Source organism: Acomys russatus, chromosome 4 (assembly GCF_903995435.1).
Source record: "Acomys russatus chromosome 4, mAcoRus1.1, whole genome shotgun sequence".
Taxonomy (NCBI): domain Eukaryota; kingdom Metazoa; phylum Chordata; class Mammalia; order Rodentia; family Muridae; genus Acomys; species Acomys russatus.
This window is the reverse complement of record NC_067140.1, coordinates 75,362,452-75,377,638: the sequence shown is the minus strand read 5'-3', so window position 1 is coordinate 75,377,638 and position 15,187 is coordinate 75,362,452. Positions and strand designations below refer to the sequence as shown.

Below are 15,187 nucleotides of genomic sequence, written 5' to 3'. Positions count from 1 at the left end.
CCCTCCAACTTCTCTCATGCCTCCCTTTCAAATTCATGAGCCTCGTTATTAATTATTATTAGTCATGCATGTTCGTGTGGTTAGGCCTGACCACTTGGGACTGGATAACAACCAGGGGGCTTGTCTTCAGAGGAAACTGATTGTTCTTCTCGTGGTAGTCCTAACCACCTGGAGCTCTTTGTCTCTTGGAAAGCCTTGAGAAGTTTCCTGTATCCATACTGGCATGTCACTCATATTTCATTGTACAGATCTTGTGTAGGCAACCACATTAGTGATTGTTGCTGTTAATTTAAAAGTATGGCTGAGGTCAGATGGTGGGGCAGGAGGACCCGATCGGTCACAAGTCTAGGGGAAGGAAATAGGGTGGAAGAGGGAGGGAGAGTGAGAACAGGAAGATAAGAGTGAGGGGATTACTCTTGAGATGTAATGTAAATAAATTATAATTTTAAAAAATTAAAAAATGTAAAATTATGGTTTAATAAATGTTTCTTACTAGGCTTATAATTATTACAGCAGTATTATTTAACTTGCTTTCACAATCAATAAGGACATAGACACCTGATATATTTACAACAGCCTTATTTCACCTGGAGCATGGTAGATATTAACCCCCTAAACTATCTTCCATTATCTTCCAGCCTCCATCCCATGCCTTCTGCTTCTAATAGTTCCTACTGGGTCAACTCCAGTCCGTAATTCCAAAATGCTTGCTAATGTTGTTCATCTGGGCCGTTTCTTTCCATGTGGCACTCCAGAGTTCCCCCTCTTGGCCTACATGTCTCTTTCCTATTCCATGGTGATCCTTTTTCTTCTCCTCCTCCTGTACATGTCTGCTTCCTCCCAAGAGCCTCTTATCTCCCCAAAGCCCATGAACTTTGGCCACACCTATCCCATTCTGCCCTACCCAGGTTTAGGCCTTTTAACCAGCCAATCAGGAATAATTTCTAAGGCAAGGTTACAAATGTCATTTTGAGGTAAGTGTCTGCTGGTATAAGACAGCAAGTAGACCTCAGGGGGGGAAAATAATTAGCAATCAAATAAAAAGTACCAGGCCATGCCCCAACAGTGATCTTTCATTGGTGCATCTTTCTATTCTATCTAGTAGATACTATTTTGCAACAGGTGTCCTAGTCCTCTGGCTTTTAAAATCTTTCTGCTTCCTCCTCCTAGATTTTCCCTGAGCCTTAAGTGTACGGGTTGTGTTGTATATTTTCCAATTGACTCCAAGGTCACTTATTCTCTACATTGTGGATCTCATTTTCCCTGCCAGTTTGAAGAAATTTATTATTTAAATTCATAGATTATTTTTTATTTATTAGACATAGTAAAGGGTTCCTCACTGGCCATGTATGAAATATATATAAATATGCCACTTAATGATGCAGAACCACTAAAATTCCATAACCAAGGTGAAAAAGAAGTTTGGGACTTTATTTAGTTGAAGATGAAGAAGAAGACGAGGAGGAGGAGGAGAAGAAGAAGAAAGAAAGAGGACAGGAGGAGGAGCAGCAGCAGCCAAAAAATAGACATTACTCTAAGGTTAACAAACTTAAGCTTTGCTAAATTAGGATGCAGAGAGAATTCTAGAGATAAACAGAGCCCTGCAGACTGGCAAGAAGGGGGAGGGAATTCAGAACTTTAGACCAGAGAATTTTGTAGCAGCCCATCTCAAGATGTCCAGAATTCTGGCATCCATCTTCAGGGCACTTCATTGGCGTTATATCATGATAAGTGGACATATAAATGACCTGTCTTAAGTGGGGGAGTGAAGTCAGTAACTACCTGAACACATTTCAGGGTGGCACATGGGCCTCCTGCCGAGAAGCTGCTCTTTTTTGTCCACCTAGCTGAATCCATTCAAATATCTTCTTGCCTCACTTTTATCCTAAGCAGCATCTGCTGCAGCATAATTTAGCACTACAAGGAGGAACAGTGTGCCTTCAGCCACCTTGACATGCTATACTAGGCCCAAAGGATAGGAGGTTGTTCAGAGAAAATCTCCACACTCCCTAAGAAACTCTCACCTAGTCCTTCTCAGAAGCCTCCTTGGCGGTCTTCATACCCTTTCTTGTAGCGGCTACCTGACCCACCTGTCCTCTGCAGAACAGCTATGTGAGTTTCTCACCCCTCTGATGGCTTTCCACTATGTAAAGATGAAAATGTCGGTAGGTAAACACTCCGTGGCCTGTGAGATATTAATTACTGCTTGACCCATCAGCCTCATTACAGGCCTTGTCCATTAGGTTGGCCTTTTTCATCTTTTTGTTTTTCTAAGTTCTCAGATTCTTTTACTCCTCGGGACCTTGGCCTGTCCTAGTCTTTTAGCTTGTAATGCCTTCCTCTATAACCTTTCTCTTGTTTTTTCTTTGTCTTTCAAACACCTTCAGAAAGCCCCATTAGCAGTGGATTCTTCCATTTTAAGTCTCCATTGTAGCTGCTGATTTGATTTTCCATGGAGTTGTTTTAAGCAGTTCCACATTAACTATCTATTTGCTTGGCTGTCTTCATAGCATGTAACATGGGACACAGGACTTTGTGTCTTTTTTGTTTTTATTGACTTATACAAAGTACCCAGATAGGATAAGTAATTAATAATACTCTTAAATACTCCAAAAATAAGTGAAAGAGAAGTAATAGTGCTATCTATAATACATTCTGAGGTGATGTATCACCTTTGGCAAATGCCTTTCTTTTATTATATAGAATAAAAGAAAAACGTTTATGACACTTTGAGTGGGCAGGGAATGGGAACTGAGGTCTAGAAGCATTTGCTTGGCTGTTTGAAACAATGAAGAATGTGGTTGGAATTCCAGTTGACAAGGATTTCCCTGATTTCTTTGCCTACTGTGTTCCTAGCTTGCCAAGCAAACAAAAGCTCTCAGAAAGTGATAAAGTCTTCTTGACCCACTGAGCCATCAGGATTCCAAAACTACTCTTGTACCACAATTTCTGGTTTTTTTATTAGTCATCCAATTTCAGCAAAGTGAAGTACTTTGTCCTACTAGATGCTAACTATTGGAGTCTCATCTTTTCAGTTTAGTTTCTCTCTCTCTCTCTCTCTCTCTCTCTCTCTCTCTCTCTCTCTCTCTCTCTCTCTCTCGTGTGTGTGTGTGTGTGTGTGTGTGTGTGTGTGTGTGTGTATTTCTCTTCCTTTATAATGCTGGGTACTTTCAGCGTCATTGTTCCCTTGCTCTCCACACCTGACTCATCTTCCTTTTCTTGGTGAACTAGTTCTTAACTTCTTGGTATGCCAAAATTCTCTTCTGTGCCCAGAACTAGTTGTCTCATATTGTTGTTGATACCAGGGGCATGGTGCTTCCATGCCTTTCAGTAATTCTCTGGGATCCTGTAACATATTGAGAACCTACAATGTTCTGACCACTGGGTGTTCTTCCATGTGAGCGTTTAAAAAAAAATGTCACCATCTCCAAACAGAATGAGTGGTGAGTAACTGTTTTTCGATGTTATGGGCTTATGTGCAATAAATAGCTTACAGAGTGAAAGTTAGTAGAGTTTGTACTCTGGGCAAATGACTGTCCTGGAAAACAAGTCAAAAAGGGAAAACATACAATAACAATACCAGAAGGTGTGTGGTGCTCTTATTAATCTAATGCCATTTAAGATCTTTATGTAGAGATTGGGAGAGACTCTTCGAGGTGTTTATCTGTATTTTTGGAAATTTGGCCTTCATATGCGAAAACAGAACATACAACTGAAGCAAAGCACACTGCTCTTAAACACTTGAGTTTTGGGAGACATCCTGCACCATATCGGAAAGGGCATGTGGTTTAGTATGCACATGGGATCTTGAATATAATAAGCAAAGCCTCTTTTCCTTCAGAATTGTTTTAAAATGCTTTACATGTTTTAAATACTGACTCAGTGAAATCGTTCATGTACTTTTGACTAGTTAAATCAGAACTTTCCCAATTCAGAGTGTTTTACTCTTACTCATAGGCAACAGGGCATCCAGTCTCTCTTCCAAACACGAGGGCTTTTATTTTGTTGTGCTTGATTTTTGTTCTGTTTTGTGAGATCAAGCTTAAGGCCACTCAGCATGAATCTTTTTGTTTATTTTAGAAATATGGATGGTGGTAAGTAAGATAGGTTGTAAGGTAAGATAGGTAAATACAATAGAAATAGTGAAAACTGAAAAAATTTGTAGTTAAGTTTATTTATCAGAGGCCATTCTACAATTGCTTGTATTTCATCAAAGCTTAGGAGTAGAGGTATCAAGCATCTATCAAGGGAAATTTTATCAACATATTTGACTTATAGGTGAAAATCACATATAATTTAATTAAATTGTGCTCAGATAAAAATTTTAATAAGAATATAAGGCCAGGCTATTAAGGAGTGCTATTTTAAAAAAGCCCGTGAAAGCTGAAAAGATTATTTCATATAATTTATAATGAGAAGAAGTCAGCCCAATCAAAGACTCTGAGTAAATTTATATACTGTATATGAGAGCAGCATGCATCATTTTAATAATTTATGGGTTCAAATACATATGAAAAATTAATATATGATAAAATATATTTTAAAGCAGAAAAAAAAAAGTTAAGTCAGTAGAAAAAGTACATTTTTCAGCCAGTAGACAAGGAGTGAATTTTTCAACAAATTTTTATTAGACAATTAGTCACCATCTAGGGAGAATAAGTCTACCACAAGCTCTCTACCAAAATCTTTATCCCAAAATTAATTTCAGAAGTTTTAAGTCTTAAAATTAAAGTCTGTAGTTGTAAAGTATTTGTAGAAAACATGGACAAAACATTTTCATAATTTAACCATTAGAGAAGCCATTTCTGTAAAACTCACAATGCTGAAGCCTTAAATAAGAAAGGTTGACAAATCAGTTGCATAAGCATAAAAAACAAGTAAGCAAAACATGAAGAATCAATAGTAAAATCAAAGCAGTTAGTAAATTAGGAAAAAATATTTGCACTGCACATGGCCAACGACTTACTGACTTGATATATATAGCAAATTAGAAAGAAAAAAAATTAAGAGATTTTTAATTTGGGATTATGTTTTGTTACCCATGTAGCTCTGTTTGAGTTCCTGTCCTGACTTCCTTTATTGATGAAGAGTGATGTGGACACATAAGCCAGATAAACCTTCCCCGCCCCCCCCCCCCAAGTTGGTGTGGATGGACATGGTCACAGCAATCGTAATCCTAACTGGGGGACAGCAGGCTTTCTGTAAAAAGCTTCATTATGGCCCTGCCACCTACTTACTTCCTCCCCTTGCTCTTTTCCTCTCCTCTCTTATCTTTCTTTCTTACTCATTTTAAACAACCACAGTTTGCTGGCTACTGTTCTGAGGGATTCTTCCAGACATTGAACTGATGACCTTCATGTTATCCTGAACCTTTTCCACCAGAGGAGACCTAAGCCGGTTTCTGATCCCTTTCAGTTTTGTAGCTAAACTAGATGGTTTTTTGAAGGTTCCTTCTACTACAAGTTCCGTCTATTCTATGGAAACTTGGGTTTTAACTTTCATACGTATCTTCGTCTTTCTGTTGCTGTGATAAACACCATGACCAAGAGCTGCTGGGGAGAAAAGTAGCGTCTATGAGCTTATAGCTCCACATCGCACCCCGGCATTGGAGGAGCCTGGATATGGGAGCTGAAGCAGAGGCCATGGCAGAGGCTGGCTTACTTACTGCCTTGCTTGTCGTGGCTTGCTCTGCCTGCTTCTTATAGTGCGCAGGACCACGCCCAGCGGTGACACCCCGTGGAGAGCTGGGCCCTCCCACATCAATCGTCAATCAAGAAAGTGCCCTACAGACCTCCTACAAGCCAATCCTGTGGATGCATTTTTTAAAAATTAATATTCCTTCTTCCTAGATAACTGTAGCTTGTGTTAACTTGCCATAAAAACTAGCCAGTATACTAGGTCTGTAAGGGACATAATAGCTGCTTGTCTAATTTTCTTCCCCAAATATCTGCCCTTTTTTCCCCACTTAAACATTCTGGGTCATCTTTATCCCCCTTTCCTTTTCCACCAGACATTCCTTGGGATTTGAGGAGGGAGTGGAGATAAATACATGTATTTAATCTACTAAATTTAACCAGAAGTTTCCCCAAATCCAATTTGGTTGGTCTTATTTTTACTACTTTCTTTGATAGTTGTTGGGTTAATTTTGCATTTGTTCTCCACGTGCTCACTTGCTATGCCAGATGTTCAAGAAGATGTCCTTGGGGAAGAAAAATGAGGGCCTTTCAAATGGAATGCTCTTGAAGTGCTCACAGTGGTTCAGCGCGTGTGCGATCTCAAGGAGGCTGGGCTGCTTCTAACCACCAGACCAGCATAATAGACGTTCAGCTTCACCCTTATTTGTGTAAACCATCAGGAGCATTTTAAAATGTTTGTAATAAACTTTGTGGCTTATTGTTTAAAATTGAATTTAAGGTAGTAAATCAAAGCTTTTGGTGGTGCGCCTCTGGCAGCCCGGAAAGCCTTGTGCAGGATCCCCAAGAGTTGATGAAAGGGTTGTGCTGGGCATTCTTGTGTGTGTGGCTGCTTTGGTCCTTTAATCTGGTGGTGTTTCAGTTCCATTCCCACTACACCACTGCACACGCTCTCCCCAGCTCATGTCGTCTTGGCAGTATCTAGCACTGCCTTTGCCAAATGGCTCCTGTTCAGGCACAAGACTGCCTTTGCCGTCAAGTGTATATGAGGTATGAACAATGATTGTCAGAAACTGGGCATCTTTCAAGTTCTTATTTGTGCCACATTTTTCTTCTAGTAATCAAGTGGAAATTGAAAGTGAAAAAAGAAAATTCACTGAAAGTGACTGCCAGTCTTTTCTACCCAGGTTCACCTTTCCTTGCCAGTGAAGATGGTGTGCTTGGTGGAGTGATCGTCCTCCGGTCCTGCAGGTGCTCTTCAGAGCCTGACTCCTCCCAAGATAAACAGACACTTCTAGGTAAGTGGAGCATCTAACTGTGAAGTTTCTTTTTTTTTTTTTTTTTTTTTTTTTTTTTTCCCAGCAATCCCCCCCTTGCCGTCCGCCTGCAAGAGATCGAATGACTGATGTGCTTTAAGTCAGTAATTTATACTAGTGATATCTATCACTATCTTACTGTCCACATTCTTTCGTAGATAAATTTATGAAAAGTCACTGTTTATTTTGAGGCTGCTTAAAGCATATTTTTAATTAATTAATTATCCCAGTAGCAGTTTCTTCTCCTCCTTGTTTTCTCTTCAGAAAAGGGAGGCCTCCCATGCATATCAGCCAATCCTGGTATCTCACGTTGCAGTAGGATTAGGCACATCCTCTCCTGTTAGGGCTAGGTGAGGCTTCCCAGTAGGGGGAAAGGGCGACAAGGCAGGCAGCAGAGTCAGAGACAGCTCTGCTCCCACTGTTAAGAGTTGTACATGAAGACCAAGCTACCTAACACTAACACATGTGCAGAGGGCCGAGGACAGCCCCATGCGGGCTCCCTGGTTGGCAGGTCAGGCTCTGTGAGCCCCTTTGGACCCAGATCAGTTGATTCTGTAGGTTTTCTTCTGGTACCCGTGACCCCTCTGGCTCTTAGAGTCTTTCCTCCTCTCTTTTGCTCCATTTCCCAAGCTCTGCCTAATGTTGGGCTGGGGGTCTCTTGTGTCTGTTTCCATCAGTTGCTGGGTAAAGCCGCTCTGATGACAGTTATGCTAGGCTCCTATCTGCAAGTATAGCAGAATATCATTAGTAGTGTGAGGGGAGGGCTCCCTGTCATGGCATGGGTCTCAAGCTGGACCAGTCATTGGTTAGCCATTCCTTCAATTTCTACACCATCTTGTAGGCCAGACAAATTGTAGGTTGAAGGTTTTGTGGCTGGGTTGGTGTTCTATTTCCTCCATTGGTAGTCTTGCCTGGTTACAGGGGTGACTGATTCAGGTTCCAATTCCCCATATCTAGGAGTCTTGCAAGGTCACTTTCATAGATTCCTGGGATTTTCAGCTCTAAGTTTCTAGTTTGTCGCAGAGATGCTCCTCCTCCCAACCCCTGTTCCAGTCGTCTGTCTCAGTACTCTCTCCCTCTATTCTCTCCCTACCTGATCCCTTCTGGTCCAATTTCTATCCCCACCCCTGGACAGTCCTCTCCCCCCATCCACCCACAATGTCTAACCTATTTATCCTTCTCAGTGAGATTCGAACACACACACACACACACATACACACACACACACACACACACACACACATACATACATACACACACACCCCTATACCTTGAGCCTTCCTGTTACTTAGCTTCTTTGAGTCTGTGGACTGTAGCATGACTATCCTGTCCTTTATGCCTAATATCTACTTATAAGTGAGCACATAGCATGTTTATGTTTCTGGGTCTGAGTTATCTCACTGAGGATGGTCTTTTTTATTTTCATCCATTTGCTGGAAAATTTCATGATGTCATTGGTTTTAGTAGTTGAGTAGTATTCCATTATGTAAATGTACCACAATTTATTTATCCATTCTTTGGTTGAGGGGCGTCTAGGTTGTTTCTAGTTTCTGGCTTATACAAATAAAGCTGCCATGAACATAGTTAAGCAAGTGTCCCATCTCATAATCTGAACATCCTGAATTAAAGCATATTTTTAAGTGTACTTCAGTAAAGTCTTACAGTATGTCTACTCTCCTGACTTGCTTCATGGAGCATCAGAGATGATCCGGTACAGTACATATAATAACACAGAAATAGAGTTCTTCCTGTTCCCCTTCCTGTAAAGAAATAAGACGATATGAAGAGCTACTGGCCTAGATCTTAGTCCTGGTTTGCTGCCTTATTATTTTGCTACCCTCGCGTTTCACCTTTCTGTCCTCTGCCACTTCCTCATCTGTAAAATGAGATGTTTGCCTCACTTTCCTCATAAAACTGTTCTGAAGATGGGTCAGCGAGTGCTTTGCAGATTGCACCTGCAGGGATGAAGCCACTCTACCTCCCATCAGTCAAGTCACAGACAGAGTGGTGGGGTTGCCTTGGCCCATAGGCTGCTTTTTACTCATCTATTAGATGGTCTTAAATATCTGTGTAGCAGAGACCCTAGGTATGTCTTTTTAATTAAAGTATGCACATACCCATAAAACACCAATTATAACTGCACTTTCTTGATAAATAAATTATTCCCTCATGAATCTACCTTATGTAACCTCTACCCAGGTTTAAAGGTCGCACTTCATTGCCACCCCAAAGGCCGCTGTGATTCCTCCTAGTCTATGTCTTCAGAGTTATCCATAGTCCTGACTTCTAACACCAGAATTAATTGTTTCTAGTTTTATACAAATGGAGTATATAACTTAAGTACTATTGTATCTGGCCTGCAGTAAACTCTGGCCCTAGTTTGTCTAAAGGACTTTAGTAGCAAAGTCTTTAGTTCCTATCAGTGCATCTTAGCTCTCTTCTTTGGGACCCTCTGGGACACATGTCACTAGTATTGTGAACTTCTTTTGTTTTGTCTTGTTTTCTGATAGAAGGTTTCTCTGAGTAGCCTTGGTTGTCCTGAAACTCATCATGTAGACCATGCTGGCCTTGAACTCAGATTGCCTGCCTCTGCCTCCTGAGTGCTAGGATTAAAAGCGTGCACCACCACCACCACTCAGCATATGGAGCGTAGTCTTTAACCACTTTTCCCGTTTTTACACTCTCCTTCCCCCAGCTTTCCCCAGTTCAGGCTTCCCTTTTCTATCATCTCAGGAAGTCCCCACATCCAGATTATTGTCAGTTTTCTCTGTAACACACCTGCAGCTGGGGTGACAACCTTACCGTGGCCTGAAGCCTGGGTTGCCTAGGTTGATTCGAAAAGAAGCAGTGCCCTAAAGCACAAAAGGACAAAGTTAAAAATGAGGCCAGGAGAACTACACCAACCCTAGGATCAGAGCAGCCTAAATCAAAGTGCCGTAAGTGTTTGTGATTGTACACTGCATGTATAAATGGAAGAGTGAATATCTTTCTACGTGTGCTGCAGTAAGACCAGATACAGTGTTTCCATGGTCTCTACTAATATCATTGCTTTTTTGTAGCCTAGGCTGGCTTCAGATTCCCTATCGTGTGTCTCAGCTTTTCCACTGCTGGAATAACATGTGTATTGCACCATGTCTGGCTTTACTTTTGATTGAGATTTAATTGTACAGGTGAATAGTGTACGATGTGATGTTTCAGCTTATCTATGCACAGGATAATGATCAATCTGGCCAACTGGCACATCTGTCACTTAAGCTTATTATTTTTTTGTTCACAGAACATCTGAAATATTGTCTTAATAAATATTAATTAAGACATTTTAAATCAATACCTTTAAATATGCAATAGACTATGGGTAGCAATATTCATTCAGCTGGGCAACAGAAATCATTCTGCCACCTGGCTGCAGCCCATGTCCCTATTCCCTGACCATGCTCTTCTCCCCAGACCCAGGAATCACTTGAACCACTCTCAGTTTTCTATGGAACCAGCCCTTTCAGATTCTTCATATGTCATGGTCACTACTTTTACTCTTTTATTGAGTGCACGCGCGCGCGCACACACACACACACACACACACACACACACACACCTTATTACTTTTGGATCTGTAGGATGGGTTCCCTAATGAAAAGGGTTCCCATTCACTCTCTAAACTGGCCCTGTATCATTTTCAACTTACCCTTCATTACCTTACTCATCTCCAGTGTCCCAAATCCTCATTTTTTCAGTAGCATTTCCAAGTGCCCCCCCGACCCCCAGTAGCTTGCCTTTTCTATTAGATTTTTCTTGGAAATGCCCCGTCCTGGTAACCTATTTTTAATGTCGTGTTCAAATGTGAATTCTCTGGAATAGTTTTCTCCAAGAGATTTGCTCCTTCCTTGTTCTCTGCTACTCTCACGCACTTGACATTCTTGTGACACTTAGCAGGAAACTCCCAGTCAGAAACTTAACTGCTTTCCTCTTTTTCTAGGATGGAAATTCCTTTTGTCCCTCCCCATGCCAGTTACTTGAGAGGATAAATCACAGGTCATTGAGAACCCGAGAAGGGGTAGGGATTTGACATATCTTTCTATGCATTAGAACTTCGTCCTTCTGAAAATCATTCCACATATCAGCAAGTGAGGGCAGACACTGTGTCATTGAAATTTGTCCCCATCTCCATAATAGGTTTCCAGTGATTTTTAGATAAATAAATATAAGTGCCAAATCTAGTTTTTGTATTGTCTTACCAGAACCCTCTCTTCCTCCCCCTCACCCCTTTGTGTGTGTGTGCCTGTATATGGACATGGTTACAGATGTGCATATGTGAAGACTAGAAAACAACATTAGATGTCCTTGCTTTGCTCCTCGCCTGGCAGAGTCTCTGCTGCTTTTCTTCGTGCTGCTTCGTTCTGCAGGCCAGCTGCCCACGACAGTGCCTCCGATGATGTCTCCTCTCGTCCCCTAGTAGAGGATTGACATCATACATGTGGCCTACTGCATCTAGCTTTATGTGGATTCTGGAAATAGAAATTCAGCAGCAAGCGCTTTACCCACTATGCCATTTATCTAGCCCTAGAACTAATTTTATTTTTAGTTGAATACTCTTCCAGAAAAATGAACTGTCACATAAAATATCCCCATATGTTCTAAAAAGCATATAACATAGGTTGAAAATTTAGCTAATGAGTGTCCAGGAATAAGATTTAGAGATAGTTTAAGTAGCTCTCAGAAGACAGCTTCTGTATTCACCCTTATATAGGACAATGTGACCATGAACATGGTTTGTAACACTTGCCTGCCACATCCCACTCCCCAGACCAAGAGATGCTGATGAAGCCCAGCCTAAAACTGCACATTTAGCACAAAGCATTTTTTTTTTTTTTTTTCCTTGGATGAAACAGCTGAAAAGAATTGATTTTTTTTTTTTTTTTTGTATGCTTTTAGAGGGCGATAAAAGCCAATATGTTTTTACCTACTGTTGTATAAGTGCACGTTTTCTAGGCCTTATAGAAGTGCTTTCTTGAGGCTGCTGGAATTGTATGGTAGGAAATGTGCACACAGGGGCTGGCACGAGGGCTCATAAGCTAAAAGCACTGGCTGTTTTTCCTCTTCTGTCCTCCCTGAGCAGCAGACATGCACATGGTACCTGACACACATGTAGGCAAAATACCCATGCACATTAAAATAAAATAAAAATTTAAAATGTACAAGCAGTCAAGCACTTCAGTGGAAACAGTGTGTTGCTAATTTAAGCTTGTGATAGAGATAATTAGAATATATGCAAACATTTTCTGTAAGCAACCAACCCTGCTATGGCTAGGATTTCCTTCTTTGTATCCTATACCCCCTGTCTTGATTGGAACCTATGAAATTGAAGATTTTCTCCCTTAAGTGGTCAGTAGGAGCGACGGGCCAGTGTAACACAGTCTCCATATACTTGAAAGGAATCTTAAGCAATCTAGAATAGATGCATAACGGGTGCAGAGTAAAAAGGTTTTCTATTCAGTAGTGGCCTTTGGTTCAAGGCTCTGTTGTCACCCTTCATATTAGGCAGGACTTTAGGCCCACAATAACCCAGAGCCTGGCCATCTCATGAGCACACATGGTGATCATTACTTTGCCATTAAGCTAATCCCACTTGACTTAGAGAAGAACTCAGTTTCTTTCTACCTGGAAATGTGTTTATGTTGCTGATAATTAAGTTTTGAGTATGATAGGCTTCCATTTCTTTAGCTGCCCTTTATCCCCCCCCCCTTGTGTTTTTCATCTTTTACAGTGCAGTGTTTCATATATGTTTTAAAGAAGGACATAATAAATTTGTGGGTTATAAAGGGTAATAATAAAATGAACACCTGTGGACCTGACGCCCAGCCCAAGAAATTGGCTATTACCCATATCTTTGAAACCCCCATGTGGGCCTCTCTGATCTTAGAACCTTCTTTCCCTGGGCTCTTATTTCATGGTTACCTTTGGGCTTTCCTTAAACCCTTTTCATATTTCTATGTATCCAAATGGTATGCTGTTTGGTAGTGCTGGATTTTGAACTTTTATGGGAATTTCTTTGGTCTCTTTCATAGCTAACTGAAAGAATAATGAGCTCTTTTATCATTTTCAGCTTAATGCTATCAAGTCAAACTGTTCTGCAGTTGTTGCCAGTCAGAACTTGAGCATGAGGCCTCCCGCTGCCCTCCACATTTAGAGCACGCAGTGTTCTTTATTGAGTACTTTTTGTTATGTTGTTGCTTCTGTGGTTACCAAAACATGATGTTGTTTGAAAGGAAAAATATTAAGTTGACTTGATGCTTCCTGGAACATTAAAGAGATAGAGTCATTTTACTGTAACTTAAAATCCCTTCAGACGTTTGGTTTTACTGACATCAAAATTTGGCGAGTCTATAAATGCATGTGTTCAAAGGAGCTTCCTTCTGGGGTGCCAACAACATCTCTTCATTACAAGGCACTGGCCTCTGTGAGCACCTACAACAAGGCACTTCTAGGAGGCACACATAACACGATGCTAACTGGCAAAGAGAAAGCAACTTCGCTTCTGGAGCAGGAGAGGGAGGGCGGCCCTGCAGGATCTTGTCTGATGTTACTGAATTGCCCCAAAAGTGGAATTAAAGCTTCCTTTTCCATAAGGGTCCTGTGAGCTCCCACGGTGGGAAGCTCATTTCCCTTGTCCCTCAGGAATGCTTTAGAGGTGTTTCATCTCCACTGCTGTCTTGAAAGATGGCTTGACATTTTTTTGTGTGTGTTTTAAAGAGTATTTTATTAATAATTTTGGTATTATTATGCCTGGATTTTTCTTTTTCTTTTTCTTTTTTTCTCTGTTTTTCTCCCCCTCTTTTTTTATTAATTTATTCATATTACATCTCGATTGTTAGCCCTTTCCCTGTTTCCTCCCATTCTTCCCTCCCTCCCATTGATCTAGAAATTATCATAATGAGTGAGTTCACCCAGAAGCAAAAAGACAAACAGTATATACTCACTTATATCAAAACACTAGTCCAAGGGATACGTACCATGAAAATCTTTACTTACCAAGAAAGTGGGTCAGAGGAGAGGACATCCTATTGAGACTTTAGGCGAGAGCAGCATGGAAGAATGGGGAAATAGTAGGACCCACAGGGTCCTGGAAACCTACAAAAAGAGCTTTATGACAGGCAGATCTGGATCCTGGGGTCCTCCTCAAACTAAGGCACCAGCCAAGGAGAATATAGGCAGTAAGCTTCGAACCCCTACCAAGACCTAGCCGACGAACAGGATATTCTCCACCGTTGAATGGAGAGTGAGGTCTGACTCTCACACGAACTCTGGTGCCCCTTTTCTGACCATGTCCCCTGGATGGGGAGACCTGGCGGCACTCAGAGGAAGGATAGCAAGTTACCAAGAAGAGACCCGATATTCTAAGAGCATATATAGGGGGAGGAGGTCTCCCTCAATCACAGACATAGGGGAGGGAAGATGGCTTGACATTTTAATTCATGTTTAAGATCAGGAGAAAAAGCACAGTAGAGTAGCCGAGCTGTTCAGCAAATAAGCAGAGTATTTATACATCTTAGCAAATGAGAGCAGCATTGGCTTCGGTGCTCTCTGATTTGTACTTTTGTAAATATTTTTTGATCTGTTGTTTATAACAGGGCATTTCTTTCTTTAAATGTCACTAACACATTCTTTTAAAGCTAGAAATAGACTTTTTTTGTTGTAATTTTTCTCTCTTTTATGAGGCCTATAGTTTTAGCTATTGTCTAGCCAGAAGTTTTAACATTTCTTGTTAGATTTCGTTTTCCGTCTAAAATATGAAGATTTCTGAGTTAAATGCTGGACGTTTTGTATTTGCAACAGCTCTTCTAAAAGTTAGGAAGCAATTTTGGCAAATTTTAGTCAGTTTGGTCCTGTTTAAAGAGTAATAAGTGTCACTGGAGCATGAGATAAATGCTGAAGGTAAAAGGGATTGTTGAATGAATAAAATCGCATCTCAATAACTTAGCTTTACTGAATGGTTTTCTGTTTAGTAAAGATCACCAAGACCTCAGCCAGTGACCCCTACTTCCAGCAGTTTCAAATGCAATAAAAGAATAAACCAGGAAGAGAATTGAAATGTCTTTAGGGCTTGTATTTCTGCTTGCCCCAGATCCCTTACTTTTCAGTAAAGTAAGCAAAGTGTCCTTTTCAGTCTTGAACAAAGCAGGATGAGCCCGGGAAGGAGAAAATGGCTATCTCCTCAGCTTAGTGTAAGAGGGGTTCTGTGGA

General features: G+C 40.9%; 1 protein-coding gene across 12 annotated transcripts in view; it reads left to right on the top strand.

Annotated features, from left to right (window-relative positions):
* The window catches only part of Tasp1 (taspase 1), a 234,226-nt gene that overhangs the window by 173,945 nt on the left and 45,094 nt on the right, over positions 1-15,187 (top strand). For all 12 annotated transcript variants that reach the window (XR_007830524.1, XM_051144739.1, XM_051144735.1 and 9 more), the window contains one exon: positions 6,821-6,931. Coding sequence is in view for 11 of the 12 variants with exons in the window: in XM_051144739.1 (XP_051000696.1) it covers positions 6,821-6,931 (111 nt within the window). In the remaining variant the exon portion in view is untranslated. The remainder of the gene's footprint in view (positions 1-6,820; positions 6,932-15,187) is intronic.